Raw genomic sequence first — 24,901 nt, 5'->3', positions numbered from 1 at the left:
ACCGCTCACAGGTGGCTGCCCTCCCTTGGTCCTAACTGCTGGCTGGTCTCACAGCTTGTCTCAAATCATCATTGCTCTGGCATACCCTCCACTCAGTCTGGCCATCTTGGGGACACCTGGATCATTCACCCCCCCCCCTGCAATTAGAATTCAGCCTGAGCTCCCCGTCCCAGAAAGAACATCATAGCTCTAGCAAGCATTTGGAAAAGAATACTGAAAATAATCAAAGGGTGGAATGTTGAGTTAATCAAGCTTTTTGATTAGTGGTGGGGTGAGAAAGTACTGTATGGGAATGAGATGTAGGTTTATGAAACTCTAAGCAGAAATGAGAAAAGGAAGTTTCTTCCCCAGTCTCATAAAATTAGAACTCCCCAATGGAATTATTGGTAGTCAGGTAGGAACCACTAAAAAATGCAACATGTATTTGACTGACAGGGTTCACTGCCACAGGATCCAGTGGAAGCTACTGCCTTAGATGCTTTTTCATGGGGATTACAGGCAAATTTCTAGGAGAAAAGGTCTATTGCAGGTGATTAGTTATGATAGATAAATGGAACATCTACAGATGGAACCACTGTTCCAAACAGAATGTCGGACCACGGGGAGCACACCGGGCAAGTCTTTGGTCCATGTAGCAAATTCATAGAGTGATACTTGGAGCACAGATTAAGAATTCACTGGCCTAGGGTGCCTGCTGAAGGTCAGACACTTTGGCCACCTAATGAGAAGGAGGGACTCATTGGAAAAGACCCTGATGCTGAAGGCAAAAGGAGAAGGGGACAGCAGAGGTTGAGGTGGCTGGATGGAGTCGCTGGAGAAATGGGTATGGGGTTGGGGATACTCTAGGAGATGGTGGAGGACTAGAGAGCCTGGAGGAACGTTGTCCATGGGGTTGCAAAGAGTTGGGCATGACTTTGTGACTGAACAACAACAACAAGGTTGCCCACTATGGCAATTAAGAGAATGTGACTTTCAGCCAAGGAAGGCTTTTTCTCTTTTCTTCTGTAGGATGCAGTGAGTTTATGCATGCATACAAGAAATAAACAAAGAACATCTTATACGGAAAGTTTATGTATTTATTTATTTTGTGATAGTTTTGATACTGCCCATCATGTGCAAAATATCCATGTGGGTTTATTCTCATAAAATTAAAATGTAAATATAAATAAGATAATATTACTTAACAATTACACATGAATACACAGTCAGATGCAATAATTTATATTAAATACATATTGAAATTTGAATTTCCCTCTTTCTGAAAAAGATCAATGCTAGCAGCTATTATGTGCTCAGAAACACAGAACGGACTGAGGAATGCCAGGGGTTAGCACAAATGTTGGTGCCTGATGCACAGGGAAGCAGGGATTGTGTCCTTCTTGGCTACTTTACTCTTCTTGGTCTTGTGTCACTGGCAGCCTAACCAGCTGTTGCTCTTCTTTACCCCCAAAAATCTTCTGGTTCGGCTGTCAAACTCATACTGATCTGAGCCGCTGAACAGATACAAGCGCCCTAAAAGGAAAACAAGGGTAAAGCTTGTGAATCTAATGTATACAGGCAACTCTCAGACCCTGGAATTTCTCTCTTGTTTGCAGTGTAATCTTGTCTTTATCACCAGGATGCATTTAAACAGGAAATGTATACAATATTTGCTGCTAGTCATATCCAACCCATTGCAACCCCATGGACAACATTCCTCCATGAACTGACTATTCTTCTCAGCTGATACAACTACTGCAAAACCAGTAGCGAAACCAGTGAAAACTGTGAATGAATGGAACTGACGCCAGTACAATAGTGTGAGTAAAGCAGGCATGGAGGTCTCTTAAGAGGAGCCATGATAATTTGGTGATCTGTTGTTCCTCAGCAAACCTCCGGTTCAGCAAAGGCACCGACTATTTTGGGGGGCATGAGACACAGGACCAAATGCACATCACACCCTCATCCTTTTCTTGGGAGTGCATTGGTGGTATTTTAAGCAATGCATTGATCACAGATGGGCCACATACTGGTGCACACTTTCCACTGTGTTGAAAATGTGGCCTTATGTCACACTCAGATGCAATGGCAGGAGCAGGAGGAGGAGGTTGAGAGATGAGACAGACAGGGATTTTTGAAACTATTAACTATGAGTGAATGGAAAGGCATAAAAGAGTGGAGACTTAAATGAGAAGGCAATTCCTTCTGTTCACTCCCAAAAATATCATTCTGCAACCACTCCTCTCCCCTGCCCCTGAGCAGTGCAACAAATTTAGCATACAATGAAATGCAATCCACACCAAAAACACAGCATGCAATAAAGTCTGGATATAACTGGTTTAAATAACCTGCGATATAATTGCATTATGTGCGTTTACAGCATGATTCTGCCCTTTTTCCTCTTGCAAGGAGCCCAAAAGTGGCTTATGCCAACCTCCTCCACTGCTTCATTTTATCCTCACAACAACCCTATGAGGTGGGTTAGGAGGTCAGCGACTAGCACAAGGTCACCAAGTGAGTTTCATGGCCAACACGGTTCCATGAACACCACAGTGGCAGAAATAGTGAAAAGAGGGTGGATTGGAGCAAGCATTATGTGACATACCAGGGAGCTGGAGTTACACTACCTGTAAAAATATCAAATTTAGATTCTTCCCAGGTTAAAAGGCCACATACGTAACATTCAGAAATACTTTGAAATACTTCATCTACCTAAACTTATACCCATAGAGTCCTATAGATGAAATACAGATGCCACTAATACTGAGAAATTCTTACCATAATCTAGAAAGGCAGCATCCACGTTGGGGCCAATTTCAGGGAAATCCACTGTTATCTTCCTTGGATAGCCTTTCTCCATGGAATGCTTGGCTTCATCATACCTGAAGAAATTCATGAGTTGAAAATGCATGCAGCTTCAAGACATGGAAACCATCTGGAAAAAGCTGCATCATATCCTCTTACTTGTGAAACATGTGACAGGAGGTAATGCATTTAAAATCATGGCATTTGGCATGTACTAGTGATTCCAAGTCAGTTCAGTTGCATTTACAGGTAGCACTTGGTATATATTTATTATATTTATATACAGCCTTTCTTCCTTGAAAGTGGCTTACATAATCCTCCTCCTCTGTACTCTATTTTCACAACAATCCTGTGGGGTAGGTTAGGCTGCGAATCAGTGATTGGCCTCAAGTCACCCTGTTAGTTTTGTGGCCTGCCAGGGACTAGAACCTGGACCTCCTGAATCCCAGTCCAACACTCTATGACCTGTTCCATACTGGCTATCATTACTAGAGACTATAAAAAGCCATTCACTTCAAGTGGGAGAAGCACAGCTTTCTGGAGAGGGAACCAGATGTGATCGACCCCCAAATCCATAGTTGATTCAGGGGTGCACAGTAAATCAGCAAGAGGAATGGGGTGCATTCTTTGTATAGAAGTTGCAAGGGATTAAAAGCATGCAGTGGCTTGCTTTTGGGCCTTTTCAGCATGGGTTGGAAAATTTCCCCCTTACCTCCAATAGCTGTTGCCTGAAAAGAAGTATGTTTTCTTTGAGTATATGTCATGAGCAGCTGCATCAATTTTCTTAACTGTTCTGGGGAAGCCCAAGTGGTGGATGTTCTTTGGGAATCCAGGCTGAATGATGCTTCCCTTGGCAGCCCAATACTTCTTTCCTATGGAAGGAAAGATAGAAAAGACTTCATGAAGATGAAATGAATGCTAATTAGATATACGGAGCTCTCCAGTGGAAACATGGAGAACATAACAAGTTGCACATGAAGCACCAGGTGGATCTACATCTGGTCCTTGCCTATTTGAGAACTATGTACAAAACTGAATTCCATGGTGCAAAAATATAATAACTAAGATCCAATGTCTTTGATCCCAACCAGTTCTCACCTGTGACACATTTTGAACTCAGCAGCAACTGATGGTCTAGCAAGAGCAATTCGCTTTTGCACCAGGAAAGCTCTTTAATTCTTTTCCTAGCCTCACACTTGCCAATGCGAATTTCTACTGAAATGCACTGCAGCCACTTCTTTCTGCACTTCTGTTTCTTGGCTGACACATGGTTCATCATGTCATTGCCTGTTTTAAATACTGAAGGGCAGAAATGCATAGTCATTGCTTGCCATGTGCATAACAGAGGGGGTTGGGCTTCAGGTTATGGCGGAGTTCAGAAGAAAAGCCCCAACTATGATATTGATTGATGGCAAAGAAATTAGTCCAGTTCTCATCAAATGTTAACATACATATTATGCAAATTGAAATTGAATTTTAAATATACATTTTTTCTGAATTTTGAGTTATGGTTTTCCAATTATTAAAATGCAGAAAATATGCATATTGGGGGAAATGGCATCCAAGAACACAACCCTGAAAATAACACCCAAAACTACATTATATGAAGGTTAGTTCCTTGGAAAATGCATGCCTCAAGCAGAAATATGTTCAGAAAGGCATATATAGAAGAAATGCGCACCCAATTATGTACATTCCATTTCTGAAACTGATTTATTAAAAAGTATATATGGAAGCCATTAAAAGGAGTATAAAAATTTGTTCCCGTAAAGTAGTGTAATGTGATAAAGTTGGCAGGCCAGGCTTCACTGAATAGTATATTATTATTATTATTATTATTATTATTATTATTATTATTTCAATTTCTATCCCACCCATAACTGAAGCTCTCTGGGCAGTTTACATTCCCAGAACTCCTGCCAATAGCCCATACCATTCAATAATAAGACAGTATCCTCTCCTTTCATCTCATTCCCATTAAATAGAAATGTAAAAGACTCAGAATATTTACCTTTGAAAAGAAACACTGTGTCATCATCTTCATTTTCATAGGCAGCATCTACACCACTGCTCAACACTGGCCAGAAAGCAGAAATGGGAGTTTTTTCTATTTCTCGTTTCTGGGGAAACTTTCGCCAGAAGAAGCTGGAGGAAGGAGAGGAGAAGAGAGAAAAATATTTACTAAGGAAAGGCTGCTGTTTATTGTAGTGCCCATGTATGCATAGAGAAGATCCCAGGTTCCAGTGCAGGGAGGAGGATTACAAAAACTGGACAGGTTCAGGGGTTTGGCCTAATTTACCTGTCTTTAAAGAACACAGTTTCCCTTCGGAGAGTAGTGACTGCATCAAACGTTAGGTGAGGGTCACACATGTCTGTTGATGGTGCTTCTGTTGGAATGTTTGTTGGTATCGCGTTATTTTCTGATGAACCTTCACTATCTTCAGGGGATCCTTGAAAAATTAATAAGGAGAAAAATGCAGGTGAGAGACATCACAAGAGGTTTTTATTCTAAGATGATGGAATGCGATACAGCAACAAACCCACTGCACTTCTCAACAAAATGTTTTGGTCTTTAAATCTCATACAGTTGATGAAGATTTGGCCTGGGAGGATCCAGAATTCATGTTAGCAAGGGGCAGAAAACCCCTGGCCCAAACCCATGACTGCCTGCTTTACGTCACTACCATTCCTTGAGCTCAATACGGTGCGGTCCCCAGTGAGTTTGAATGGGATGTGGAATATCCTGATGAAGAAGGCAAAAGACAAGGCTGCTTTTGCTTTTCCAAATGTACATCCCATGGTGTGCATCCCTCTGGTCAAACATTACATTTATTGGGTTCCTCCACAAAAGTTCAAATAACTTGACCTCGGGTCAACAAGTAGACAAACTTCTAGGACTGGCAGCCTCTGCTTGCATATTCTCTTTTCTTCAGCAATGAATTCATCTTACTACACAGAGGATAGGGGACACTGCTCAGAGCCAGTGTGGGATTTAGTGTGTTGGCCTGGCACTCTGGAGACCCTGTGGCTCTTCCCCACTTGCTGGGTGTCTTTGGGCCAGTCACTGACTCTTAGCCTATCCTACCTCACTGGGTTGTTGTGAGGATAAAATGGTGAGGAGGAGGAAGATTATGCAAGCTGCCTTGGAATCTTTGCAGGAAGGAACGCAGGACAAAGATATTAGAAATAAATAAAATGTGGTAGGCTGTGTCATGGGGAGACCGGGGGAACCCTGAACATCAGGCTGAGACACCTTCTGGTATTGGATTGTGGTGGTGGAGAGGATTGCCATGAGGGAGGTTGAGTGGGGAGCTCTGTTTCCACCAGTCCAGTTCCTAATGCTTGCCCATGGAACTGATCTGCACATTCAGTTCAGTATCTGCACTTACCATAAAGGTACTGGATGCCTACAATGTCATCTGTGTGAAGGCTGAAGGATCTGGGGTCCCAAGGTTGGTAATGGGGGTACATCAGGGACCCCTGAACATTGGAATGCTGAAGACCCAGGGAGTGGCCAAACTCATGGGCAGCAACAAGAAAGAGGTTAGTTCCTGCAGAAAACAGAGCGGGCATGAGTATTTATGGCATTGTTATTATTTTGTAATATGTAGAGAAAGTACATATTTCAGGTGGAACATGTGAAGAATGTGATCTTTATGAATTCCAGTGCGAACTGACTTGATGCACACTAATGTGCAGAAGGAGCCCTTCGTCACTGGCCACTCTTATCTAAAGCAATCTGTTTTTCCCAGTCATTCCAGCTGTCTGGTAGCATCTGCCCCACCACAATGAGCTGTTCCTGGATAAGAGGGTGAATTACATTCAGTAAGGCAGGTTAGAAGTTGTCCAACTAGGCACCCATCATCAATATTTTATTGACACACTAACTGAGGACTGTGTGCTGGAGTTATACTACAATATACAAACAGAACAGAACCAGGAAATCAATTGGATTTCTGGCTAGAGATCAGGAAAATTGTCCTAACTGGTAGAACCAATGACTGAAGGAGGTTGTGGGTTCTCCCACACTGGAGGCATTCAAGATGCAACTAGACAGCCATCTGAGAGGGATGGTTAACTTGGAGTTCTGCACTGAGCAGAAGGTTGGATCTGGTGGCCCTCTGGCCCCTTCCACCTCTACCACTGTATGATTCTACAATTTTATTAATTTCGGGTTGCTTATGTTCAAGTCCAAAAAGTCATTTCCGTAAGACTTGAATGGTTCTTCTGTCTCTATTGCAGCAAATGTAGTTCAGTAGCACTTCGCAGCCATAAGAAGAACATGCACAGATGAATGTAATAAGGAAGAAATACCTTTCAAATCCTCTGACCAAAATTCTGCTTCATCAAAATGGGCATCTCCACCATACTCAGGAGAAAAGGCATGAGCCAGTTGTCCACCAGGGCCATAAAAGGGAAAACCATCGCCATGATCTTAAAAAGTGAAAGAACACAGATCTCAATCTCTGGGCCAAGACCCTGGGGGAAACTACCTATGCTTGATTGTTATGGGGTATACCTACTTCCTTCAACAAAAGAAATATCTATATCTGCAGGGATGTTATAGACTTGTGTGAAGGTCAAGGGAGTCACATCACTCCATATTTTCCAAGCTCTCTCAATTGCTTCATTCACTGCAGCAGGATGCATATCTGGTGTGTAGTTCAGGATGCTGTGGAAAATACAATAGAAAATGAAATTTACTAAAGGAGCTGGCAGAACTCTCAGATCCACTATCTATTCTCTTTAAGAAATCATGGAGGAGAGATGAAGTGCTGGATGACTGGAGAAGGACTAATGTTGTCCCCATGTTCAAGAAAGGAGAAAGAAGAATCTGGCAACTGCCAATAATTCACTCTGACATGCATCCCCGGGAAAATTCTGGATCAAAGTATAAAACAGTCAGTCTGTGTACCCATTGAAAACAATGCAGTGATCGCTAGAAGCCAGCATGGATTTGAAAGCTTGCCACAAAGAGGAAGATCAAGATCTCTTCTCAATCATCTCAGAGTACATGACTCAGCATAACACCAAGAAATGCCACATTATTCAACTTCCAGCTGCTACTCTCCTGTTACTCAGTGAGGTCTACAGACCCTGTATTCATGTTTTGGCTCAGAAAGTTACATTGTGTACTGCATCCCCACCTTCCCATAATGCATGAACAAGACCTCAGAAGTTAAAACCCATGTTTCTTAACACTTCTTCTAGCATCTAACTATGAAATGAAAAAAGAAAGAGGGTTGCTTGACTTTGCATCCATTCTCTGGATATCCCACAGTGAGATTCACCTGTGCTTGCCTCTTCCCTCCATCAATTCTTTCTCTTTGGGGGATGCTTTTGGCATCTTCAATCTTGTGCCTTACAGATGTTTTGCACTACTGCGTTCATCAGCACCAGGCAACATGCCAATAGTTAGAAATGCTGAGAATTGTTTTCCAATATCTGGAGACAGCTATTGGTTTAGGGTACATCAGCTTAATGTCCTGCTCTTGCTAGAAGTTTGGGGGGTTGCCATAATAAGCTGTATCTTAAATTCAAGAAAATGTGCTGAAATCTTACCGATACGTTAGGTGTTTCTTTCCCCATGTAGGAGAACGGGGAAAGATGCTGAATTCTCCGATGTCAGGAACTCCGCACCTGGGTTTGCTTATTATTTTCAAAGTGCTTGGATCAAGTTTGCCTGTCACTTTCAGCCCAAGGAATTTCTGCATTTGTTTTATTTTATATGTTGGGATGCTATTTATGCTTCTGCTTCTGACAACAGGTATCGGGCTTGAATCAGGATAATAATTTTCCATGTATTTCTGATGAGAAGAACAGACACTTTCAATTAGAATTAATTTCAGATGCAGACATCACATCTCAAAATAACTATTTGAAATAGTTCTACCTTACCTTTTGGTCTTCAAGGTACATTATGTTTTGCTTAATATATATATATATATATATATATATATATATATATATATATATATGGTAGAAATATACTACTATAGTACTATATACTAGTTTTTTATACTACTATAAAAACCCACACTAGGCAATCATCAATGCATTGCTTTCAGAAGTGATAGTCATCAATTCCAGAATGAAATTCTACTGACCCAGGAACTGAAGCCAAGAGACATCAATTCATCCTAGGCCAGATGGCCCCACCTGGTGCAACTCCCATCATGCCACTGTTGGGTGGGATGATAGGAGTTGTAGTCCAACACCTCTGGAGGGCACTGGCTTGGGGGAACCTGTCCTAAGAAAATCTGTAACTCTCTGGCAGTTCTGAGTGAGGATTTTGTTCAGTTTCCTTCTTTTTTGCAAGGACACGACACAATTAACACATAAACGGAATAGAAAGAAATAACCGAGATTCTACAAAAGTGAAATTGACAATACCTGGATTCCCTAGCTGTCAATTTCCCCAAAGTGTTGAGCTATTGGCTATGGAGTGGAATCTGCTCACGGCATTCTATTATACGCCTGTGCTGTCTTTAGCCATTACCTTAGCAAGCTCCATGTCCTTTTCTTCAATGTTCTGGGCTTCTTGAACAACAGGCCAAGTGCCGCAGAGAGCTCCGCAGAGAGCTACCGTCAGTAGGAAGCTCTTCATTTTAGTCTTTTCCTCTGTGTCTCAGCGGTGGAGTCTCAGAACTCGTTCCACTCTGCCACTGGATCTGTCCTTATGCCTCAGGGTCTCCCTCTTTATATGCTTCTTGTTCTGTAGCACCAAGAAAGACATGACTCAACACCTAACCACTTTCCAATCACATTTCCTGTGAAGTCCCCATTTAGCAGGAAGAACACAGAAAGACGCCTTGTATGGAATCAGAGCACTGGCCCACTGAGCTCATGGTCGTCTCAGTGGGTGCAGCCCCACACCGTGCTGAACCGCCCTGGCAACAAGCCAAGGTGCGCTGGTTGCTGGTGAACAACCCAGGATGAGCCCCAGTGGTGGGTCAGGCTGGCTACCCGTGGGCTGTTGTTTCATTCCTCCTCCCTCTGACCTCCTGCAGAGATCCCCCGAGACATCTCAGGATGAAAGACCCGTCTCCTCTTTTCCATTGCTGCTGTGGGCTGTTTCTGTTGGCTTTTGTTTTTTGTTTCTTTTTGTTTTGCCTGGGGATCATAGCAAATCCTCCTTTTGACAGCTCTGAATAACCACTTCAGAATTCCCCAATAGACCTTAGAGGGGCTGCCCAGGACTGTCCAACTTTTATTTTCTTTTATATTTCTGCACATTTTAATCACTGTTATTATCCTTTTTAGTGAAGTTCAGTTGCACAACTGATCTTTCACAGTAGCACAACTGCAGAGACTTGGTGTTCGGATGATGCAATTTTCTGGTGGGGGTGGGGGCCTCATCTCAAAGGACAGCAGGTGCCCCGCCTGGACTGAGCGGAGGCTTCAAATCCATGTGGCCCATTTGGATTTCTCTAACAGAAGGCGAGTTGTCAAGAGAAGCCAAAGCCACGTGCAATTTTGCTGAGAAGGAGATTCCAATCTAGTTAGTGATGAAAAGGAACTTTCAGGCATGAATCTATTCCCACTTTTCCAAGAGACACCCTGAAATAAACCTGGGATTTTTGGCACGCTACACTTCTGCACTGTGGCCCTTCCCTGACTCGGCATGGCTTGAATTAACTCGATGAAATAGTTTCACAAAGGAACTCAACTTATTACCTGACTAAAAGCATGAATCTTTCAATCAAACAGTGTGAGTGAACCCCTAGATACCATTTTGGCCTCTAACTGACACTTATTCGTTATATTTTGTGGGGAAATTTAACTGGCTTATGCAAACTGATAATTTAAATGTTTAAAATGGACAGATTGTGGGTTTGATCCATAGTTAGTCATACCAAAAATAGGCACATTGAAATTAATGGAATCTATGAAATTCTTGGCCATTCTGTCCCATTGATTTCAAGGGGTCTAAGCGTGACCAAATCTGGCACCAATCCTGTATGAATTGTGAATCAGGAACCATTTCTAGCAATCTCTGATCAATAAATTGATAGGAAAAATTAAAATATTTTTGAAGAAACACCATTCTTGGTTAAAACTGGGCAAATTTTGAAGCTATGTTTTTAATAGTAAATTTTGGATTCATTGGCTGTGCTATCTCATTCAATTCTGGCCTGCCTAGGGCCACTCCTGAGGCAAATTTAAGGCAGAAAGCTTAGGGATGCCATTTTCCAGCCCCCAAATCTGGATGACCTAATTTACATATTAGACAAACCATGTAGTACACAGGCACCCCCTCCCCCAATGATTTCCCATTCTGAAGTAACCTGTCACTAGATGGTCCACTAGGATTGTGCAGTTTGCGATTCAATCTTGTGTGAACTTTCACCAGCCCTTTCAGAACACAAGCTGATATTCGTACTCGCGCTTCACAGCTGGGTGTTAAGAGTTGCAAGGCAGGATCCGTTCAGATATGGGATCAGGATTGACTCATTAGAGAATATGAAGCTGATTTTAAATGCCATGAAAATGCAGTAATTTATTAACTACTTAATGTAATTCTCCATTTCAAATGGTTTGTGGCTGCCTTCTCTGGGATTTGGAGGGAAAGAGGAGGGCAAGACACAAGCTTTTGGGGTAGGATGGGATTTGAGGGAGGAGAAATGTGTGGGGCTGGCGTCCCTGGACCTCAGGCATCTGAAAGAAGAATCAGGCAGGACTGAAGACTTCCAGGGGGAGGTGAGTCCCTTCTGTCCATGCAGAAAATGCCACATGAGGTCCAACGAGCGAGCCTCGCTTCATCTGACTCTGACAAAGTCTCCCATGGAAAGATGAGCATGGTAGACCTTGGATCATTCTTCTTATATTGATATTGTGGTGTGAGATCTGCTTCAGATTTTGATGGTGCGGAATAAGCAAAGATGATTTAATTTTCAGAAATCTCATACAATTTTGCATCCAGAAAGGAAGAAAATGTTGTGTGTGTAACAAAGAACATTAAGGCTATATGTAATTTTTGCAACACAGCCTGTTATAAGCCTAAGGCAGTTATTGTGCGCTTGCGATCCCTCACTCATGGAAGTTTGTGGGGCCTTTTAGTCACACCATTATTCTTCAGGGTCTCTCTCCTGCTTTCAAGCCACTTTTGAGGCCCTTTTGAAAATGAAAAAAGCTAGCCAGGGCTTTTCTGCGTGTGGAACTCGACTTGCCGCTTTACTGGGCTTCTTGCATTTTCATTGCAGAAGGAAAAATGCATCCTTTGCACTTTCTTTCCCCAGAGGCTGGCATTTCTCTGCTTTTCTATACATTCTATTAACCAAGCACAAGGTGGGGCTCTTGAATAGGTGCGCTATAGTTGAATTAGGATTCCACACAAAGATTTTGTACTGGGTTGAATTTTAATAGCTGAAGTTTGGCTATTCAGCAGCTACATCACAGCGCCATCTTGCTGTTGGATAGCAGAATATACAGAAAGGCAAATGAGGTTGAAAAGGACCTTTCTTCCTGCCAGCGATGAAAACAGAACAAGAAACCCCAGTACAGCAGCAGGGTTCACATCATTATGTAGAGAAGCCCTGTGACAAAAGTAGCATCTTTTTCAGCATTTCAAGGAGCCACAAGGATCTGGCTAATTCAAACTGCACAAGGTTGTTTTGGGCTTGTGGGATGCTTTGTTTTAGCAACATTCTGCTTGCTGGGTTTCTAATCTCCACACCCAGCTCCTGTTGACTTCACATAGCCACTCAGCTGAGCCCTCTTCCCACCAAGCAACAACAAAAAACAAGCTATAAAATACTGAGGTGGGGGCAATCCACACATTTTCAGCCCCGGTTGACCTCCCCTATCCCTCTTCTGCAACCTGGTGCCCACCAGGTGCATCCCTCGTTAACATGGCCATGGGAGTTTCAGTCTCACACTCTGGGGGAGACCAGGTTGGGGAAGGTTGTAGTGCAGCTTGAGTGGCCTTATCAGTGGGATAGTCTGTAAAAATAAAGAAGGAAAAAGGAAAGCTGACAAATTCAAGGTAAAGTAATATTGTTGGTGTGGAATTGGAACTGGACTCGGTTTTCCTAGCATGAATGCCTTTTTTTGCAAGTACCCATTGTTTTGGGGAAAAATAGCTACTACCCAATCACATCCACACTGTCATTGCATAGCCAACTCGTAAAGGGATGTCTCTAGGAACCGGATTCGCCTTACAGATGCTCCCTTGATAGATTTTAGGATGCACAAGACCAAGCGACATGCTCAGCAAGAGGTTTTGCACGAGTTACATTTTCGTTCAAAGAGGAAGTTCATTTTTACAACAGACATACAGACACTTGCAATGCATTATTTTTAGTATTCTCCCAGCTTTTCAGTTCCTTTCACACACAAATTTGGTGGGCTGGAATCACATACTTCTTAATATAGAAGTAACAATCCTATGTAGTTTCATCATTGCATGGTATATTCCGTCACCCACATGCCTACATTCTTCCTCTTTGTTTTGCTTTGAAACTTTTCTACATGAGGCAGCATTCCTTACTCATAACTGATTATCAGTTCTTTAGAAAAAAATGTTTTACTTCTGTTTTTTAAGAACACTTTCCTGGTTTGTGCAAGAGTGGGAAAAATGGAGTTATTATTAGTTATTATTAATGGAGTTATAAGTAAAAGAAAACAGGTTTTCCTAATTATCTAGTTGTACAGTTCTGTTATAGCACGAGACCATCTAGAACATATGCACGAAAGAAAAACTCTTTCTATAGAGCTTGGTTTTTGAATCTGTGAAAGTAGATAAAATGGATTAGTGGCCTCTTATATAAAAGGGTGAGTATGACCGGAAATGGAACTTGAGAGAGATCACTTCTCAAAGGGCCCTTGTACTTCCATAAGACAACCCAAATGGGTTAAAATTGGCAAACTTGTTAGAAGGATGGCTTCTGCAAAAAAACTGGGATCAGCAGGGCTATGGATGTTTGTTTAGCTGAGCTCATCTTATCATTAGGCAAAGTGAAGTAGAGAATTGGAAACAGCTGCAAAGCTTTGGAGGTGAGCAGTCTGCCTCTTCAGGTGCAGCATCCTAGAATCACAGAACGGTAGAATCAGAAGGAACCAAAACCCCCTGCTCACTGAAGGACTCCAAGCTCAAGCATCCCTAACCAAGGGCTATCCAGCCGCCTCCTGAATGTCTCCTGCTTGGGAGAGCCCTAGGTCACTGGTTCCATTGGTGTATTGCTTCAACCGTCAGGAAGTTTTTCCTGACATTCAGCCAGAATCTGGCTTCCAGTAACTCAAGCCAATTTTTCTGTGTCCTGCACTCTGCCATGATCAAGAAGAGATCCTGGTCCTCTTTGTGTGACAACTTGAATCATGTTATCATATCTCCCCTCAGTCTTCTAATCCCAAGGCTAAACCTGCCCAATTCTTCTAGTCTTCCTCTCAGGGCATTGTTTCTAGTCCTCTGATCATCAACTCCACTGACCTTTTCCAGCTTGTCTCCATCTTTCTTGAATTGTGGTGCCCAGAACTGGACACAGTACTCAAGAGGAGGCCGAGCCAGTGCTGAGTAGAAGGGAACTCATACTTCGCATGCTTTGGAAGTGACATGTCTATGAATGCAGCCCATAATAGCATTTGCCTTTTTTTACAGCCACATCACAGTCTTGGCACATTCACCTTGGGAATGACAACTATTCCAAGTTGCTTTAAGTATTGTTGAATCAGGTATACCCCTCTTGTAACTATGCATTTGGTTTCTTTTTCCTAGGAGTGGAAATTGGCATTTGTCCCTATTAAATTTGATTCTGTTGCTTTCAGCCCAACCTATTAAGATCAGTTTGAATTTTGTTTCTGACTCCCTGGTTATTAGCATTTCCACTCAATTTTACATCATCTGCACATCCAATAAGCATTCTCTGTACTCCTTCAACTAAATCATTAATGAAATGGTTGAATCATAGATCAGCAGAGTCAGAAGGGGCTTATAAGGTTGCCAAGTCCAATCACCTGCTCAGTGTGGGACTCCAGGAGAAAGTATCCCTGGCAGATGTTTGTCCAGTTGCCTCCTGAATGCCTCCAGTGAGGGGGAGACCAGGGTCTCCATTACTGCACTGTTCTAACAGTCAGGAAGTTTTTTCCTGATATCCAGCTGGATTCTGGCTTCCTGTAAGTTGAGCACATTATTCAGTGCCCTATATCACTTTGTGCAAGTCATTAATGAGTGCTGCACTCAGGACTGAACACTGCCAAGCTCCTGATTACCCACAGCTGGGCTGGACAGTACTAGCTCAGGTTGTGGGTGCGATTGCCACTTTCCTGCTCAATTTTTTCTTGTCCTTCTGCAACAGAATAAGCCTGTAGGCAACACTTAATCCACCATTTTTTATTTTTGCAAGTTTTTCCATTTCCCCCCAGAACTCAGGAATCTTCCCTCCCTCCCTCCCATAGGGGAACAGCCCAAGATAAGGCGGTACATGCAGATATCCATTAATTATTTTCAAATACTTTATAGCTTGCTCTTGCCATTTCCTTCCCTATGGTCTGCCACCTCAGTTGTCTTACACAGTCTGAGTTGTCACATCTTGGTGCAATCGGTGCTTCCTGTTATGAAGCTTCATTTCCAAAACTTCAAAGAAGGAACTGGGGGGGGGGGGCATGATTGTCTATGTGGCATCATTTGGCAGGGAGAAACCATAGCAAGTTTCAGATCATTTGCTGCTACCTAGAATGGGCAGCAAACTCATTCTAACCAAATATATCCTTCTATCTATGACTGAGCTCATGCAGGCATTTTCAGCTTCAATTTGTGCACGTAAACAAGCTCTATGGGCTGCAACCCAGAGCAGCTGATAGCTAGGTAGACTCTGCTCAAAGCAATGTGAATCAATGGATTTGAAATCAGGATATTTCTGCATTTTCATGTGTCTAATTCAAACAAATAGCTGCATACACTGTGTTCGAACTGGTCACTGACTGTTAATTGCTTTTGAACAAAATAATAACACATGGTGGAATATGTTTGGGAAATAACATATTTCTTTTTTCTGGATATTTCCCAAAGTATTCTGGTCAATGTTGACATTGACCAGTAAATAATGCACATGAAGGGGAAATTGGGCTACTTCCTACAGGTATCTGATTCCACTGAACATCAGAGATTTTTCTGGGACGGTTGCAGGTGAGTTCCTTAGAGGATGTCCCTTGTCGGCAAGTGACCAGTGACAATGATATACACTCATTTAATTACACTCATGCTTTAATTATACTTGCAAGCTACCTTGAGAAAGTTTTTGCCCTGGGAGGCATCATTAATCATAATTTATATAATTTGCATTCCTTTTAATTAGTTTTTTCTTCATTTCTTTTTTTTTAGTGAATTGGCCAAATGCCTGTTAAAAGGCCAAATATTAGAGATTTGCTAATATATGCATCACATTATTTTGATATGAATCCTTTCTAGGGATTGTTTTGACTCTACCAAGTGACAGTCAATCAAGGGATAAATATAAATACAAGGGAAATAAATATAAGTGATATAAACATAAATGCGCGTGTGCACACACACAAAGCAATGGAATATAAATATAAATAAAAGTTGCATTTGTCAACCAAAGAATAAATACAGGCATAAATATGAAGACTTACTGAAAGCCAGGTCAGAATTCAAGAATTTTAAAGGTGCACAAACCTGACTTTTTAAATCATTTATCTATTCAGATACTTTACTTTCTAACTATTGAAACTGGGATCCAAAGAGGGTGCAATTAATTCTGCATATGACAGACTTCTATTTCTTAGAGAACAACTATGTACAACTGAATTTCAGAAATGTTTCTCTGTCTGGCATGTCATAAGTGCCAATGCCATTCCTGATAGTGAGCCACTTTTGTTTCCAAGGAAAATTTAAATTGTATATGTGATGGCATTGCGTGTGTGTCCACGGGTGTGCTTTTTACTCCACAATACAGAAACCAAACCTCCCTGGACAAATACAACCCTCACAAATTCTTCTCTTGGCTTTCCAAGTTATTTGCCATTTTTTCCATGGAAAGGAGAATTTTCTGTAACTTCTTGGCAAATCCACACCACTTGTTCCTTTTCAACACATGGGGGGATTAGTAGCCCCATAAGCTACATTCCCCTAAAGCAAAGCACCCCCCAAGCCCCAGAGCAACCATGAGCAGTTTGGAGCTACAGGATTCTTAGATGACACCTTAAAATGCTGCAAAAGATGTTATTTTTGCCACAGGACATCTCTACATGGGGGGGGGGGGAGGGCTGAATCCCCTGCTTTACTGGGTCTTCTTGTTGTGTTTTCAGTGCAGAAAGAAAAAAAAGGTGTCCTTTTCAAGATGTGTGTTGTGATCTGATTAAGAATTGATTAAGGTGTTCCCTATGAGCCCCCTTATAAGGATTTGTAGCCTGGAGAGTGGACCATGCATTATTGTGAGAAAGAAAGTGTTGCAATCGGTGTGAGTCAGGTTCCTGTCTATTCTTGCAATCTGAGAAACTGTGCATATATACAAGCTCCATCCCATCTCAGAGCAGGTCCCCTGAGAGAGACTGAAGAGCTGTGTGTCTACCAGCCTCCAGCACCACGAAGATGAAGAGTTTCCTCATGATGAATGTGCTCTTTGGAGCACTGCCCTGTGTGCTGTTGAACCTTCTGCAAGACATGTAAGGTTTTACGAGGCGGGTGGTCCTCACTAGAATTTAAGAAGCCACTCAATGTCGCTGCTGTTCTTCTTCTTCTGGTCCCTATTTTCTAGCTGACTTGGATGTAAGTCCCTATTTCAATGGGACTCTTTCCCATTTAGGTGTACCTGGGAAGGCACACCTAAGGACTCCTACGTAGCAGGAAGGAAGATCGGAGTCTGCAATTTTCTAATGAAGGCCCTTTCTGCTAATGCAGAGTCCTTTGCAAATCCTGCTTGCGATAATAACCAGTGTGTGTGGGCACATCTTCAGACATGGATATTATATTTGCTTGACCATATGAATTAAGATGGTAGCTAGTGTGATAGACAGGGGGTTCAGGACATCAGGGTTCCACTCCCCACTCAGCCAGGCCACTCACACAGTGACTTTGGGCAAGTTGTGGACTCCATGCCTAGCCTACCTAATGGAGTGGTTGTTTAATTAATTAATTAGTTGCTAGACTGCCCAACAGCTGAAGCTCTTTGGGCAGTTATGGTGAGGATAAAATGCAGAAGAGAAACTTGGAAGGTGCCTTGGATTCCTTACAAGATGATGTGCTATAAATGTAAAGTATGTATGCATGTATCTATTTGATTTATATCCTTGTTTTAACCAATGAATGTGGCCTGCATAATTCTTTTCCTCCAGCTCTCATTCTCCCAGCAACAACCCTGTGAGGTAGGTTGGCCTGAGAGTCTGTGACTGGCCCAAAGTCACCCTGTGAGTGGCATGGATAAGCGAGGACTAGGACTCAGGTTGCCTAAGATTGTGTAAGATTGTGTAAGGTTGTGGTGTTGACTACACCACACTGGCTCTCTAAACCAGGGACCTTTCATGTGTGAGCCAATATTTATATATTAAAAAAAATATAAAAAATAATAATAAAAAAATAGGAACAGATCATTCTCTCATTTTAAGAGACTCTAAGAAGTTTTAAGGCATTTTCCATCTTCGGATGCATTCACACTTACAATCATGGTTTCAGGGGGTTGTTCTTTGACTTCTAAACTTCAGGCAGTGCATCCCAACATGTCAACAGTTGGGGTTTTCTTGCCAAAGTCCTCTTGTCTAATGAATAGCATGAAACTGAAGGCAGTGGGTTGTCTATGAATTCTAGATTAGATACCTGCTATGGCTCTGCTTCGATTTGTGGTCCTTTTTACTTGACTTCAAATATAAATTTCAGGAATTCAGGCAACGATTATGATGATGATGATGAAACATCAGTCCCACCATCACCACCAAACATCCCACCAGAAAATCCATCAAGAGACCTGTGCAAAGATCCCCTGACCTTTGATGCTGTCACCAGTCTCCGAGGGGAAAAATTCTTCTTCAAACACAGGTAAATTGGTTCTTGGAAAGAAGAGTGAGAACTCACGCATCCTGCCATGGCGTACTGCATTTATCCTGCCTAATCTTGGAAGCTAAACAGGGTCCAGCCTGGTTAGAACCTGGATGGGTGACTTGAGCATACACTTGCAAACCACCCAGAGAGCTTTGGCTATGGCCAGTATAGAAATGTGATCAGAATAATAATTTTCCTTCAACAAGCTCTCTCCGCTGATGCAATCCTGAGCAGAACTGCTGCACACGCAGCAATGCTCAACACTTAATTCTGGACTGAAACAAATGTGAACCTGGAAGGAATGAACTTTTCCTGCCTTCCTGTTTAACTCTGCTTGCTTCTGTTTTTAGTGCATTCCTTTCCATGGTTTCCCACATGCTCACTGGGCATATTTCCAGTGTGGGAGCCTAGCAGTGGAAAAAGGAGGTCAAAATAGCCAGGCGGAGTTTCTGGGAGAAAGGTGGAAGGGACTAGGTCAGTGATGGCGAATCTATGGCACACGTGCCCAAAGGGGCACGCAGAGCCCTCTCTGTTGGCATGCCATCGCCCCAGTGGCCATGCGCATATTTGGAAAGATTAAGGGTGCCAGGCACTAATGAGTCACTCATTAGCTGCGACTCCCGGATCTTTCTCATGGCAGTCAGTGAGCTGCCAGGGATTTGCATGGACTGTGATTTTAGTGGGATGCAGGTGGCACAGTGGTTTAAACTGTAGTGCTGACGGGCTAGTTGATCGAAAGGTCACCAGTTCGAGTCTGCACAACCCGTTTTGATTTCAGCAGAAGGCAAGAAAGGTAGGAAATACAGTCAGGTAGGAAATACACTCAGATGCCTTTTTCAGGGCCAGCCAAAAGCTGGTGGTCAGTGGAACGTTGCCCCCTTGTGCTGGTGGTCAGCAAACTCAGGTTTTATCGCAGTGTTGGCACTTGGTGATAAATAAGTGGGTTCTGAGTTGCAATTTGGGCACTCGGTCTCTAAAAGGTTCGCCATCACTGGACTAGGTGGACAAAGCGCCTCATCCCATCCGCTGTATGTCTTCTGAGGAATCACCCAGATAGATCTTACTCAGTAACTGTAAAGCTGAGTGCTCCTCTTTGCTGAAGCCAAGCCCACAACATATGATGCTTGCATGTTGTTGTTGTTGTTGTTGTTGTTGTTGTTATTATTATAACATTTCTATGCCGCCCCTTGCCGAAGCCTCAGGGCGGCTTACAACACAATAAAATACATTGAAATACAATAGAACATAATAAATTACCACTATCGTGGCGATTGCAAAGCAGAAAGCAAAACAACAGGTGATGAAAGAGCAGCGGGAGCAGAATGGCACTGAGTGATACACTCACAACTTCCATGGGGGCACCACGGCCACCCCTTTGCTGCAACACTATCAGGCACTCACAACTTGGGATGGAGGACAAACCCATTCAGTTTGCATTTTAATGATTTATGTTTGTTTATTCGTTTGTTTTTACCCTGCCCACCAGCTCAAAGGCTCCCCGGAGAATTGTTTCTTCAATGTATTTTTCATTTTAATGAAAAAGTACTTGTTTTTACATTTCTCAAAATAATATATCCATCCAAAGCACTATAGTATCTGATATTAATATTGCACTGGATTTTGCAGTGCAATTCTGTCATTGAAAGTCTGCCCAAAGAGCTAGAGAAAATTCAAGTTAGAGGACTGCATATCTATTGAGTGTCCTAAAATGCATTATACTATAAGAAATGGCTTCTCAATGTCTTTGAGTAGAAATATGACATCATCTGGACAGGTATTGGGAAAACTGTTTGCTACTTGTGTATAGAGTATAGTGTATTGTATATTTATTTGTTTATTATTTAATTTCTAACCCAACCCATTAGCCATACTGCTCCCTGGGCAGGTTACGATAATAAAACCATATAATATAATATAATACAACCCACTTTACAATAAAACATTAAAATAATAAAACAATATTGCATATACTGTATATAGTCCTAGCAGCTGTATGAAGGTTTTGTGGTTCAGCCCCAAAGCATGTGAGACACCAGATCATTGCATGCTGGCTGTGCAAATTTTACCTTAGGAGAACTGCATCTCATGGGAATCCGAACATGGGTTCAAGTCTTTAACTCACAAGAAATGAAGCACTGGCTAAAGTGTTTAATTCCTAAGAACTTGTGCACGGGTTTCAGTCTTTACTTTATGAGAACTTGCACATTGTTTTAACTCTTTCCTGAGATTTCTAGAAAAAATGCTACAGTAAAGCTTATATGACTTTTTAAAATTCTTTGCCTCAGCTTGTACTTGCGGAAAAGTCCTTTCAGGAAGGAAATTAAAAATGTGCCAATTTCCACCTTTTGGCCAACTTTGGAGTCTGGCATGGATGCTGCCTATGAAGTTGAAAACCTCGTTTATTTTATTAAAGGTAAATATTCAAATATCCATACATTTCTTTTTATCTTGGACAAATCTGAAGAAACAGAAAAAGGAAGTTTTCCCCCAGGGCCTTAGGATAAAGTAGACAGGTATGGAAAAAGAAGAATGAAGCTTCAAGAATTACTGCTAAGGACATTTTCATGCACAAAAATGCAGAGGAGAGAGGCATTTGCCACGCAAATGAACTTCTGTGCCAATATAGACTTCACACACCTGAATGCTGCAGAAATTACTTTATGCCTTATATGTGAAAATGCCTTAAGAACTCTGAAGGTGACACAAACTTTGTTCAGCTAACAAGCAGCTAACAAGCTCAGGAGCTCAGCTATGAGCTGTTGTGGTGGCATGCAAATGGAAATAATAATTAATAATAAATATTGCAGAACACCATTAGCCTTGATTTCTCCCTCAGATTTCCATAGGTCCAAAAGGGAAGGAGGGCTTTTTCACAGGTTTTTCTCTATTTCTTCTGAAGGTGATGGGACAGGAGGATGTGGGACTGGAGGGCCCCAGTGCTTGTAATGGAAGACCTTGTATTGTTACCACACCGGTCCCTTTCAATCTTTCCTCTCTTTATTTTGCACAACAGGGGAGAACTATTGGGCTTTCTATGCCAACATTGAGGAGCCGGGTTACCCAAAGAGTATCCACAGCTTGGGCTTCCCAGAATATGTTAAGAAAATTGATGCTGCTGTTTATGAGGAAAACTCAAGGAAAATCTACTTCTTTTCAGGCAACAAATACTGGACGTAAGAGGAAATGGTCCAAATATTCACTGATACCCCCTTGAATCCCCCTGCCTAATACCGAGGCATCTCTTTGTCCCAGGAGCATGCCAGTTTTGGAGCGTCCATGGGCAGGACCCTCAAGGCCCCTTCCCCCAGTGACTCCCCCTGATTCTCCCCTTTCCTCATCTTTGCAAGCACTTGCGTGGTTGACAGGCAGAGGGGCAGGGTGTGTCGGCAGCAGCACTTCCAGCTCCTTCTCCTGCAACATGGCGGGCACGGATGAGTGTGAAATCCACAGCTCTCTTGCTGCTTATCTCAAATGCCATCAGATTTCCATTTTCTGCCATAGGAACTAGAAGCTGCTGAAAGCGACGAGCAAAACATTAGTGACCAAGAACTTTGCCCCTCCCCTTTTGAGACAGCCCTTGCCTGTGTCAGATTCTCTTTTCTAATGATGAGAATGAATTACCAGGACCTTCAGGGAAGATCACCTTGAGCCCCAGTGTTTTTATTGCTGAGATCGCCCAGTCCCCCTGTAGTTCCTTAGGACAGCTTGCTACCGGGAAGCGGTCTCCACTGCCTACTACAAACTTTGAGAACATACGTAGAATGTTTTATAGATTCTGAGTCATGTGGGCCTAGCAACTAGTTGACAGTCAGAAGAAGGTGAGAGGTCCGCAGAGGGAGCTCAGTACAATGGCATTTGATTGTAGGAGAGTAACGTAACGCCCACTGAGGCACAGAGATTATTGTGGGTCTTGGCATGCAAATGTGGGTGATTGCAATGCTGTTAACTTGGCAGCCTTCTCAGTTCTTGCACAAAGCCCCAGGTCTGATCCCCGACATTTTCAAGTAGGACAGAAAACTTTGGTGAGCCACTGCAAGTCAGTGTGGATAAGGCAGCTCCTGCGCATCTTTCTGAATCTCTTCAGCATGAAAACAAGAACAAGGGGAGCCAGGCATCTGCTTTACAGAGAAGCCTCTGTTTGAAAGCCCATTTCTCTTTGATGTCGGGAATTACATTGCTCACCTGATGCAGCAGTTCTGTCTCGGGAGATACTGCTCCCCGCTGCACAGGTGCCCCGACAATGGAGCAGAAGAACTGGTGTCTGCTGGTGCCTTCTTCTGATGTTTGCCACATCAGCAAAACATCCTCGCAACTTCATTTAATCTTCAATCCATTTCCTTTGTCAGGTACGATGAAGCTGCAAATGTAATGGAGCAGGGTCCGAAACTGATAGAGACTGACTTCCCTGGGATCGGGACTCAGTTAGATGCTGCTTTTGAGCATGCAGGTAAGAAGAACATGAACTTAGGCTGCGGAAGCTTCCAAGAACATTTAGAACAAAGGGTTTTTTTTTTAATGCTGGTGATCTGGGTACAATAGCCAGAGGGATAAAGCATTAAACAAGATAATCTGGGGCATGGGACTCTGTAGTCTGAGGGCCCCACTGTTAGGGCTATAGCCCACGTTGAGATATGGGATTGCACTGCATTGTCCTAGAAACCAGTCAGTGGGATAAGAGGCAGTGACTTATCACACATCGCTTGATAAAAGACCAGCTTCCCCCACCTGCTACCTGCCAGATACTTTGATGCCATCAGCCCCAGACAACATGGTCATTGGCCGGGACTCCTGACAAGTGTAGCCAAAGCATCCGGGGGTCACCACATCAAGATATGCTATGCTGATGAACAGCTCATGCTTAGATGCAAAGAGCATTAACAGATTTCTTTTTATTCTTTCAGGAAAACTTTACTTTTTCTCTGGTCCAGAGAATGTTGAGTTTGATATCAAGCACAAGAGAGTTACTAAGAAAATGAAGAACAACGTCTGGTTTGGCTGTGTCTGAGATGATGTGGAGAACAAATGAAAGCATCAACAGCGTCTCTGCTCCACCATGTGTCAAGCACTGGCTGCCTTGTTCTCCGCTGGCATTGCTGGGTCCCATCTGGCTAATTTTTTAATCTTTGGCTAATTAAAAAATTACACATTAAAGGTAGAGGTAAAGGTTTCCCCTTGACATTAAGTCCAGTCATGCCTGACTCTAGGGGGTGGTGCTCATCTCTGTTTCCTAGCCGAGGGAGCCAGCGTTTGTCTGCAGACAGTCTCTTTGGTCATATGGCTGGCATGACTAAATACTGAAGTGCATGGAACGCTGTTACCTGCCCACCAAAGTAGTACCTATTTATCTACTTGCACTTGCATGCTTTCAAGCTGCAAGGTTGGCAGGAGCTGGGGCAGAGCAACGGGAACTCACCCCGTTGTGCAGATTCGAACCGGCAACCTTTCGATCAATCAGCCCAGCAGCACAGCAGTTTAAGCCACTGTGCCACCTATTAGATGCAAATTAATCTATGACCTGTGACGTTATTTTTCTTTCTTTTGCATGTGAAATCTCACATCTGCAGTATGTAAAGGAAAAATTAAAGAAAGTTTTTCCAAAACATAAGCAGTTAGTCTGTTGTTTGTTATGTGGCTAGGGCTATTGTTTCATGGGTGGTCCGGAGAGAGGTGTGTATTTCCAGTGGGGCTACTCATCCATGCACTGGCTGTTTAGCAGGCAGATCTTTCTGCCTTGCACAGGAAAATGCCCACACTCACCTTGACCTGTCCTCCCCTTGCTATTTCAGTCATGTCACTATTCCTGTCTCCAACCAGTGAAATCATGATTGTTTTAGGTGTTGAGGTTTTTTCTTGATACACATCCACCGAGCAATGAGGAGAGAGACCTGTGGAACAGTTCTGGAGGCAGGAAGAGTGGTTCTAGTGAGCCGGGGCTCTGTGGGGGGGAAGGAAGTGTCATGTGAGGACTCTGGTGAAGCAGCAGCAATTCTGATTTGCTGCTGCAGTTGCTTTCGTGTATCTCTCATGTTCCAATGACCTTCCCCCGCCCTTCTCTCTCTTGCACACACACATGTACACACACATGCCCAGTAGTTGGAAAATGAAACATTCCTTCCCCCTTTCCCT

General features: G+C 42.8%; 2 protein-coding genes across 2 annotated transcripts; one reads left to right on the top strand and one right to left on the bottom strand.

Annotated features, from left to right (window-relative positions):
• Positions 1 to 1,408: 1,408 nt before the first annotated feature.
• Positions 1,409 to 9,403, bottom strand: LOC123029250 (matrix metalloproteinase-18-like). Its single transcript, XM_044441947.1, has 10 exons — positions 9,284 to 9,403; positions 8,347 to 8,591; positions 7,308 to 7,456; positions 7,099 to 7,218; positions 6,174 to 6,335; positions 5,084 to 5,234; positions 4,796 to 4,929; positions 3,497 to 3,656; positions 2,758 to 2,861; positions 1,409 to 1,512 (listed from the first exon to the last, which is right to left on the bottom strand). The coding sequence occupies exons 1-10, from the start codon at positions 9,389 to 9,391 to the stop codon at positions 1,409 to 1,411; spliced, it is 1,437 nt and encodes a 478-aa protein (XP_044297882.1). The 5' UTR covers positions 9,392 to 9,403.
• A 7,920-nt stretch (positions 9,404 to 17,323) lies between these two features.
• Positions 17,324 to 24,005, top strand: LOC123029404 (stromelysin-1-like). Its single transcript, XM_044442375.1, has 6 exons — positions 17,324 to 17,406; positions 18,614 to 18,772; positions 21,061 to 21,188; positions 21,789 to 21,948; positions 23,122 to 23,222; positions 23,677 to 24,005. Exons 1-6 carry the CDS (start codon positions 17,333 to 17,335, stop codon positions 23,778 to 23,780), a joined length of 726 nt encoding a protein of 241 aa, XP_044298310.1. The 5' UTR covers positions 17,324 to 17,332; the 3' UTR covers positions 23,781 to 24,005.
• The last annotated feature ends 896 nt before the right edge of the window (positions 24,006 to 24,901 follow it).

Source organism: Varanus komodoensis, unplaced genomic scaffold, assembly GCF_004798865.1.
Source record: "Varanus komodoensis strain SLA01 unplaced genomic scaffold, ASM479886v1 scaffold4, whole genome shotgun sequence".
NCBI classification, from domain to species: Eukaryota; Metazoa; Chordata; class Lepidosauria; order Squamata; family Varanidae; genus Varanus; species Varanus komodoensis.
This window is presented reverse-complemented; position numbering and strand designations above follow the sequence as displayed.

Bases quoted from the DNA above. Each gene is read 5' to 3' on its own strand.
- LOC123029250 (XM_044441947.1), bottom strand. From the start codon at position 9,391: ATGAAGAGCTTCCTACTGACGGTAGCTCTCTGCGGAGCTCTCTGCGGC. The intron at 7,219-7,307 runs GTAGGTATACCC...TCACTTTTTAAG, and splicing joins TATTTCTTTTGTTGAAGGAA to ATCATGGCGATGGTTTTCCC. The intron at 2,862-3,496 runs GTAAGGGGGAAA...GAATTTCTTCAG, and splicing joins TCAGGCAACAGCTATTGGAG to GTATGATGAAGCCAAGCATT.
- LOC123029404 (XM_044442375.1), top strand. From the start codon at position 17,333: ATGAAGAGTTTCCTCATGATGAATGTGCTCTTTGGAGCACTGCCCTGT. The intron at 17,407-18,613 runs GTAAGGTTTTAC...TATAAATTTCAG, and splicing joins TTGAACCTTCTGCAAGACAT to GAATTCAGGCAACGATTATG. The intron at 18,773-21,060 runs GTAAATTGGTTC...TCTTTGCCTCAG, and splicing joins AAATTCTTCTTCAAACACAG to CTTGTACTTGCGGAAAAGTC.